The sequence below is a fragment of the Camellia sinensis genome, chromosome 3 (assembly GCF_055761805.1).
Source record: "Camellia sinensis isolate YWXY chromosome 3, ASM5576180v1, whole genome shotgun sequence".
Taxonomy (NCBI): domain Eukaryota; kingdom Viridiplantae; phylum Streptophyta; class Magnoliopsida; order Ericales; family Theaceae; genus Camellia; species Camellia sinensis.
In genome coordinates, this window is record NC_138963.1 from 212,959,453 (window position 1) to 212,969,115 (window position 9,663).

Here is a 9,663-nt window from a genome sequence, read left to right on the forward strand (position 1 = left end):
GAGAAGAAAGATGGACGAGAGACACAGAGAGAAAGAGAGAGAGATAGACAGACAGAGAAGAGTGATGAATGATGAGTGAGAGAGAGAAAGAGAAGAGAGACAGAGACATAGAGAGAAAGAAAGAGATAGATAAACAAAGAAGAGTGATGAGTGAGAGAAAGAGAGATAAGAGAGACAGAGACATAGAGAAAGAGAGAGACAGATAGACAGACAGACAGACAGAGAGGAGCTATGAGTGAGAGAGAGAAAGAGAAGAGAGACAGAGACAGAGAGATAGAAAGATGAAAAAATGGGCGAAAGGAGACATGTTAAAAAGAGTAAGACGACGTCGTTTTTATTTTATTTTATTTATTTATTTTTTGTAACAGAAAAATACCGTTGCATTTATTTAAACCATTTTATGACTATATATATATGAAGCCGTCTCAAAGCCACAATATATATATATATATTTCTTAAAAAATTTTTTTGCAACGGTACGTATTACGATCGCAAAAAACTTTTTCTTTTTTTTTTCGACTACAACTGGTACCGTCGCAAATATTCTTTTTTTTTGCGACAGCAATTTCTATCATCGTAAATACTCTATTTTTTTGCGACGCCAAGTTGTGTCGTCTCAAAAAGTCACATTTTTTGGCGACGGCAAGTTGTGCCGTCTCAAAAAGTCACATTTTTTTGAGACGGTAAGTTCTGACGTCTCCAAAAGTCACATTTTTTGCTACGACAAGTTGTGCCGTCTCAAAAAGTCACATTTTTTGAGATGGCAAGTTGTGCCGTCTCTAAAAGTCATATTTTTAGCGACAGCAAGTTGTGCCGTCGCAAAAAGTCATTTTTTGCGACGGCAAATGTGACGTCGCAAAAAGTTCCGCCTCATAAGCCCGCTTTTCTTGTAGTGTGGTGTGGTTATGAGATATGTGATTAGTGGTTATGAGTAAAGTGGTGTGGTTATGAGCCAAAGAATGTTGGTTATGAGATATGTGATTAGTGGTTATAAGTAAAGTGGTATGGTTATGAGCCAAAGAGTATTGATTATTAGATATATGACTAATGGTTATGAGATATGTGATATTAATTATGATCAAAGTGGTGTGACTATGAGCCAAAAGGTGTTATGAGATATGTGATTAGTGGTTATGATATATGTAATGTTAGTTATGAGCCAAAAAGTGTTGGTTATGAGATATGTGGGTAATGGTTATGAGATATATTATTATTGTTTATGAGATATGTGATTTTGGTTATGAGCAAAGTGGTGTAGTTATGAGTCAAAAGAGTGTTTGGTTACGAGATATGTGATTATTAGTTATAAGATATGTGATATTGGTTATGATCAAAGTTATGTGGTTATGAGCAAAAGGGTGTTGATTATAAGATATGTAATGTTGGTTATGAGTCAAAGGGGGATTGGTAATAAGATGTGGTTATGAGTTATATGGGTAGTAGTTATGAGATATGTGATTAATGTTATGATCAAAGTGGTGTGATTATGAGCTAAAGGATATTGGTTATGAGATGTAGTTATGAGATATGTGATTGTAGTTATGAAATATATGATATTGGTTATCAACAAAATGGTGCTGGTTATGAGATATGGTTATGAGATATGTGATGTTAATTATGATCAAAGTGGTGTGACTATGAGCCAAAGGGTGTTATGAGATATGTGATTAGTGGTTATGATATATGTAATGTTAGTTATGAGCCAAAGAGTGTTGGTTATGAGATATGTGGATAATGGTTATGAGATATATGATTGTTGTTTATGAGATATGTGATTTTGGTTATGAGCAAAGTGGTGTAGTTATGAGTCAAAAGAGTGTTTGGTTATGAGATATGTGATTATTAATTATAAGATATGTGATATTGGTTATGATCAAAGTGATGTGGTTATGAGCAAAAGGGTGTTGATTATGAGATATGTAATATTGGTTATGAGTCAATGGGGGATTGGTTATAAGATGTGGTTATGAGTTATATGGGTAGTAGTTATGAGATATGTGATTAATGTTATGAGATATGTGATATTGGTTATGATCAAAGTAGTGTGATTATGAGCTAAAGGATATTGGTTATGAGATGTAGTTATGAGATATGTGATTATAGTTATGAAATATATGATATTGGTTATCAACAAAATGGTGATGGTTATGAGATGTGGTTATGAGATATGTGATGAGAGCTCATAACTAAGTTATGATTAATTTGATTCTAGTTATGAACAAATATGATTTTGGTTCATAACTATAAAAAGTGACCTGCTTACCAGGTCACTTTTAATGATGTGGCTCAATCTGAACCATTGATTTTCTATGTACCATAGACAGTAGTAATTAAAACAGTGTGAATTGTACTATAGATGAACTGAGAATCTGCAAACAAGCATATTACTTTTTAATTGAATCTTTCCAAAACCCACATCCAACAATGTGAATTTCACTTTACAATAGACAGTAGTAATTAAAACAGTTTCACTCAAATTACGAGTCAAATAAGAACACTCAAATGAAGTAGATCTTTCATGATCTCATCGATCAATACATTGAGCAAATACCTCTCCACATCCCTTATAAGGTCGTCTTTTTCAAGAATTGAGAACTTCACCTCATTCCAACCCAAGTCCCACATACTATTCACGTCTGGATCTCTATTTTGGACATCTGTCTCGAGCATTTTGAGCAGGTAGTCCGCAGCATCGTATTCGTCACTTCCATTTCTGCCATAGAATTTTAACTTTTCAAGGTCTTTATACAGCTGCTTCACCAAGTTATCCAAAGACATCGCCTTTGTGGACATGATTGAAATGTTATGAAGTGTGAGCTCCTGTCTTCTTCCTTTTCTTTTCATTATTTCATAGCCACAATCTAAGATGATCTTGCAGTCTTCATCCTGACTATTATAATCAGTGACATCAAGAATGCCGATGGGTATGTTCAGCTTGAACAATGCCTCTGCGGTGTTAAGGAACAGTTGACTTTTGATCAGTATCTGCTTGAGGTGTGTTTCATTATCTGTCAATAGATCTTGCATTCTTGGTGTTGAAAGTTCCTTATGTTCATGTTGTGTAAGGCAAGAGATTTCAATGCTTCCTCCATTAGCTCCTGCAACGTCTAAGATGCGAGCTTTAATTACTAATCTTCTTTATACACATGTTTTAATTCCAATGTTATTATCATCTTTGAGGAAGAAGAGATTTATCAGTGACAAAGAAGGATGTATAAGTTTGGAAAGATCATGTCATGTGCCGGGCTTGTATTTAAATGCGGATTTTTCCATAGGTTCATTATATCAAAATGATTTTGAGGTGGGCTTATTGAGAAAAGCTGTTCTGGCTGTATTTCTTTATTTACATATAGTAAGTACACAGCACTGAAATGATGGCTTAATGTAGTGAAGTAGTATTTTGCTTGAGGGTGAATATATAGTAAGGTCTTGACATTGGGGAGGTTGATGAAATTTCTCATCTTTCTATTTTATGTTGTTTGGTAGAGAATGAACCATTAGTTTGGGAAGATGGAACTTAATTAGAGACAAAAGGTTGTAAATTTGCACTTACCATTAAGTGAACTTGATACAGGTTTCTGAGACTTCAGTTGTTGACCATCGCTGAAAGCAGGTGCTTGGACTGTAGAAAGTTCTGAGGCTGTGTCTTGGCACTGCATGACATCCAAAAAACATATTAAGGGTGCTGCCAACTTTTATAAGTAAAGCAGTTGTTAAACAAAGAATTTGGTGTTGTTTTGGACAACAGCTGAGCTATACTTGACATACTGTGATTTGATTAAAATAGGATAAACTTACACTTTCGTATGAAGTAGGAAAATATGTTATACTTGGGCTTTGGCTCTCGTCTTCCCCAAACCTGTGCAAAGTTGGAGTATGTTCAGCTTCTTTATTCGATGTGAGTGCCCCATTTGGCAATATAATACTTTCTTCTGCTATCTCGGGCCTAAAGCTCCGCACTTCTGCTTCTTTGGATCTGCTGCCACGCATTTGTTCTTCTCCTTTTGAGCCGCTGGTCCTTTCAATCTTTCTCTGTTTCATTTCTTGCAATATCGAAATCTGATGCTTGAGTGGCCTTGCTGAGTTATGGCGAGTTCCATTTCTTCTTGTGATTGCTTCATCTATTTTTCGAGGGGTCTCACTTGTATGCACTTTCATACGGTCTACCTTTCTTCGCATGGCTGAGACGTGGACAGGCTTCTCTTCTGTAACTGGTGGGATGCTTCTTTTTGTGTTGTCTGTTTCAGATCCTAGCTCTCTTGGCAATACATTTTGATCTGAGCTCCCATTTATTGAATTTCTTGTATTGATCTTTAAGTTAGCAGAACTTCCATCTCTGACAAGATCTTCCTGGTTTTTGCTATTTGGCAGCCCTTTCAATAACCTTTCATCAATAAATGCTGTAGAACTTCTTTTATTTTGCACTGTTTGGTTCATGTATTGCTGCTTTCTTTGCAAATCTGTAGCATCATGCATGGGTTTTGATGGATTCTTGGGTTCTGCTTCATTTCCTCTCTGTTTTCTAACCTGGAACTTTTGTTTTACATGTTGCTGCTCTCTCTTTTCTTCTTGGAGCTCAGATTTTTTGAGGACCTGCTTCTGATGCATTCCATGATCATACTGAGGCTTTTGTTGATTGTTTGGAGGAAGCCTGTTTGCATTTCTTTTTTCTTTTTGAAGTGTGCTTTCCTTTCCTCCAATTTTTTCTTGAGACATTTTTGCAGCTTCTAGAGTTCTATGTTTTTGCACATCCTCCTTTAGGACTGGTTGTTTGGTTTCTCCCCTTTCCATGCCTATTTGTTCTTTGTGCTTTGTATTATCCTGTCTTCTCACCCTTTCCTGAAAGTTTTGAACTCCAGTAAATTGGTACAACTGGCCTTTGTCTCTTTGTTGCTTATCTATAGCAACGCTGGCCTTCCTTGAACCTGATACTGGATTTATTGTATCTTCCCTTCCCAAATCCTTCCAAAGCAATTTTCCGTCAGGAACCATTACCTCATAGTTGGCACTTCGAGTCACCTGTATATCCCGAGGTACTTGTATGTTGGTTTGTATCAGTTTTTTCTCAATGGCTAGAGGTGCCTGATTCTCAATATCTCCAGCCTTTATTTCAGCATTCTTGGTACTTGCATGTGCGATATTCTTCGAAACCATCACTTCTTTCTGCTTTGAGCTTGATTCTTTCAGTTTACTCTTAGAATCTGCATTTTGTGGTAGTTCTTCCAGACCCATAAGTTTAGCAATTACATTTGAAACTCTCTTCTTCCCAGGTTTGGATTCTGATGAACTCCTGTGATGCTTCGATTCTGTGAACGGTACAAGTCCTCTGAAATCAGGGCTACAACTAGCCGACCTCTTATGGGGCACCAAGTGCGAGGTATTTACAGCTTGTTTTCTGGAAAAATTAGGATCTTCAGTTGGATATGTTAGGGCCTTCAGACTTTGCTTGAAATCGGTCTTTGTAACCTCCTTGATTTTATGAGAATTTCTTGAGGGCTTATCGAAGGAAAACCTCGGCCGATCAACTTGCTTGTTTTCGGCTATTTTGACAGTGTTGTCTTCATCATCTTCATCCTCGTCCAGCAATGTTATTCGGTTCTTTCTCTGAGGGGTGATCGTGTATTCTGAAGCTTCTTGTAGGTTCACAAGCATTCTCAGGGACTCTTCCAAGTCCATGGCCCCTTTCAGTAGTTCCCTCCCGATTTCTATCGAATACTTATCAAAATTAAGGCCATTGGAGCAGGCTCTTAGGATTTGGTTTAATTTCTGCGCCCCTTTTGATATTTCGTTTATTTGGAGATACGAGAGGGTTGGGATCCGGCTTGAAGACTGGTTCACATCAAAGCTGCTTCTTCTTTCCATCTTCCCTAAGTCCAACGATCTCCTACCAATGTGATTTAGAAAACTCAGCATTGAATTATTTCCTGAGGATTCCAATTTAGTGAGTTTTCCTCTATTTTCGAGTGCAAAAGCCAGGGCCATGGACAAATCTCCGATTTGCCCTGCATTTCGGCCTCCTTTGAAAGGAACAAGCTGTTTTGAAGTTTCCTCAAAGTTGAGGGAATTAGACCTTCTCTGTGAAGTTGATGGTCTGGAACCAACCTACCAGGACATGAAATAATAAACAGGTTATAGTTTGCGCTGCTAAACTGTTTGAAGGCCGGAATATTTCAGTACGATAAAGAACTTACAGATTCTAGGGCTTTTATTTGTCGAGAACCTTTGTAGTTCTGTGATGGATTTCCATATACATCTGTTGATTTGGGCACATGAGAAATATAACATTAGAATACTTGCATGAATAGAACTCCCATAAAGAAAATTTATCTATTTAGATCCAATTATTAGTCTACACTGTTTAACTAATTCAGTTGTACAAATATCTACAGTGGTGACTTTGTTCATCTTATGAGTTCATTATAACACAGTCTTTTTTTATAATGCGGGTTCACAGACAGAGAGCCCTGCTCTAGAATCTCAAACTTATGCTTTAATTTGTTGAGGTCCAGAACCAAAACAATTACAGTTTAGAGACAGAAATCCCAATATGAAAATTCTATGATTGAGGGTATAGTTGGAAACAATGACACATTATTCACAACCACTAGAATGAATTTTCATAGCACCTGGACACTGGTTCACCCTTTATTTATTTGTTTTTTTTCCGTATCTTCCATCAAAATATGGTGAAAGTGATGCACATCTGCACGTGAAATGAAGTGCAAAGGAATAACATATATACATACATATGTGTAAAAGACAGATTAACATGTGGAAAGACTTCTTTCCTTCTCAATTTTCAGTTTCAAATGTTCCTTCTAAACTTTTAGAAAGCAGGTGGACAGCGGGCACTGCTACTTTTGCAATTGCTTGAAGACGTTGAACAAGAATAATGGTGTAGACAAAGGTACGTGCAGTTGTATTAACCTAGGGTTTGCTAACTTCAACAAGAAGTAATCCATCTCGACCCAACTCAAAGGTCCTAAACAGACATACTGAGGAGGAGGAGAATGGTCTATTGGTAGATTTTTTAGTTTTAGCATAAAATCACTGCTAATTCAACATCGGTATTCAATGCAAAAGACTCAGTATTTCATTTTATACTAACCTGCAGCCATCCCGGTTGAATGCCTTGAGCTTTGAGACGATGCAGCCATCCGTTCTTTCCTCATCCGGAGATCGCTCAGCAGCTTCTGCGCAAAGTCAGACCGTGTTGCCATGTTATGCTTTCTCTTGCAACACAATGTCAAAGTGGAAGAAATTTTCAGGCACCAAATGATATCTATCCTATATCATAGTTTTTGTTTGGGATTTTTTTATATATTTTTTTAAACAGACAATATAGTAGAGAAATGGGTTGTTTTTTTTAATGTAGTTGGGAGGGGTCTTTCAGTGTTAGGAAAGGTGGGAAGTCCAGTCAATAGCAATCCGAAGCGGGGTTGAAAATTAAAGATTGGAAGGTTGACGTGAACGTTAGCTCTCCTTCTGTCTGTTTGGAATGGTGTGGTCTTTGTGGGAATTGAGTTTTTCCTGACTTTCATTCTAATCTAAGCAATTACCATAGATTTCAACGATCTTCTCATTCAAGCCTGGTTTTCACTTTTCCATCCCTTGTGAGTTATTCTTCTTTACCTTTTGATTGTTCGATTCTTGGGGTGAGGTTTGTGGAGAGAGAAAGAAAATAGAAGAATATAAAATAAAAAAAAATCCATTCACTATTGTTTTTCCGTCATAAACTCATCTTTAAATGAATAACATTGCATAAAATTTGATGTATTTTCACCATAGTGAAAAGAAAAGGAGAAAAGTCATTAGCTGATGTCTAAGCTTGAGTTTTATCTGCGTGATGCAGCTTTCTTTTCTTCTATTTTTCTTGTACCAATTGTTCAAAAACAAAAAAAAAAAAAAAAAAAAGGAGAAATAAAGGGTGAGACTATACTGGAACAATTACAAGAAAGTTATGAGGTGAAACTCTTTTAGAGAAGTAACTTTTTGTTTTTGTTTTTGTTTTTTGTTTTTTGTTTTTTGTCATTGTTGGTGTGTTTGGTAACCCATCATAAAAAGAAAAAATTAGAAAATTACTTTCTAATTAGTTGATAAAATAGAGGAATCCAAAAGTTGCATTTCAGCTGCCTGCTTCTAACCTCTCTGTTTTTTTTCTTTTTTTTCTTCTTGGGTTTAAAAAGTAAAAACCAGTTTTCAAAAAGTGATTAAAACAAAAGTCGATCAAAATTCAAAAAGACTTAGGCCGCGTATGGATTCAATAAATTCTCTGTTTTTAACATGGGAGGAGGGGTTGGTGGTAAATGAGAATGTAACAAAAACTTCAACATCTAATGAATTTATTAAATTGACACACTGACATAATAATAATAATAATAATAGTAAAATAAATAAATAAAATTGGAAGCTGTAGTTGGATGGAGTGACGTAAAATTTTTATCTGCAAGTGGAGAGAGGAATCATTTGTTTGTGGACTCTCTCTCTCTCTCATCTCTTTCTCTGTCTCTGTCTCTTCTTCTCTCAACGCCAAAGAAGGTGCGGAGAATCCATGCATTATTCTTCTACAAGCATGGAGCTCCAAAACAGTGTAGCATACCTGATCAATCATAACTAACTAGTTTTTTTTAATAAAAAAAAAATTTATTATCGTTTGATTGGTTACTATTGTGAGTATTTTATTTTTTTTAATTTAGATAAACGAATGTTGGCACATTTGAAAACACTATTATCTGATGGCTTGGGGGTTTAAATTAGGGTGCAATTCGGGTGGGTACGGTTGGGTTAGGAGATTGTACATATTTAGCCTAAGTTGTATCAAGATCTATCCAGATCCGTCCAAGCCCGAATTGTAACTTGAGATTGCATGACTAAGCCCGACCCGAGTTAAATCTGAATTGTCCGAGTTATCCGAATTGTATTTTTGTTTTTTCTAGCTACATTATTAAATTATTAAAATTTGACTCTATTTACATTTTTTTATATATAGAAAATTATTAATATCATCAAAACAAAAAATTTATATAATAAAAAAGAGATGTCGCTATAGTAGTTTTTATAATTTATGAGTGAAAATAAAAAATAAAAAAAAAAGTAAGATTTTATATTTTTTGTATATATAATATATATTCATTATGATTTAATAATCTAAATTACTTTAATATCATGTAATGATTAATAATTTATATATATATTTAATATTTTTATATATCTATGTATGTATAATTCGGGCTTTGAGTTGCTCGTATTATTTGATGTATTTGTCCAAACCCGTCCAAATTTAATTCGGACTTATGAATTTTTATCCAAGTCCGTATTGAATTTGAAAATACCTTGTCTAAGCTCTAAAAAAATTTAAACTGAGTTTAGATTACTCAGATTGAATCCGCTCAAATTGCACCCTAGTTCAAATATACCACGGGCAAGTTTGGGCGGAAGAGTTTCATTAATCCCTATTCGCACTAAAAAATTATTTGGAAAGTAGATTTTTTTTGTAGGTTTTTTTAGTTGTAGGATATTATTAGAGAAATTTTTTTTTGTGTTTGGGAAGATAGTTGAGTTTTTTTGTGGTTAGATATGATATTTGTGAGAGAAAAACTAAAATGATTATGAGTTTAATGTGATATTTTGTTTGAATTTATTTTTTTTAATTTTGTAAAATAT

The 9,663-nt window shown here is 35.2% G+C and overlaps 1 protein-coding gene across 2 annotated transcripts; it reads right to left on the reverse strand.

The window, feature by feature from the left end:
• Positions 1 to 2,357: 2,357 nt before the first annotated feature.
• Positions 2,358 to 7,242, reverse strand: LOC114322734 (uncharacterized). Of its 2 annotated transcripts, none has more exons than XM_028270128.2 (5): positions 7,109 to 7,242; positions 6,192 to 6,253; positions 3,799 to 6,102; positions 3,554 to 3,653; positions 2,358 to 3,098 (listed from the first exon to the last, which is right to left on the reverse strand). In XM_028270128.2, the coding sequence occupies exons 1-5, from the start codon at positions 7,218 to 7,220 to the stop codon at positions 2,485 to 2,487; spliced, it is 3,192 nt and encodes a 1,063-aa protein (XP_028125929.2). In that variant the 5' UTR covers positions 7,221 to 7,242; the 3' UTR covers positions 2,358 to 2,484. The 2 variants fall into 2 exon arrangements, with proteins under 2 accessions (XP_028125929.2, XP_028125928.2); XM_028270127.2 differs by having other exon boundaries at positions 2,358 to 3,107.
• Between the last annotated feature and the right edge of the window lie 2,421 nt (positions 7,243 to 9,663).

Bases quoted from the DNA above. Each gene is read 5' to 3' on its own strand.
- LOC114322734 (XM_028270127.2), bottom strand. From the start codon at position 7,220: ATGGCAACACGGTCTGACTTTGCGCAGAAGCTGCTGAGCGATCTCCGG. The intron at 6,254-7,108 runs GTTAGTATAAAA...CCAAATCAACAG, and splicing joins TTCAACCGGGATGGCTGCAG to ATGTATATGGAAATCCATCA. The intron at 6,103-6,191 runs GTAAGTTCTTTA...ATGTCCTGGTAG, and splicing joins AAATAAAAGCCCTAGAATCT to GTTGGTTCCAGACCATCAAC.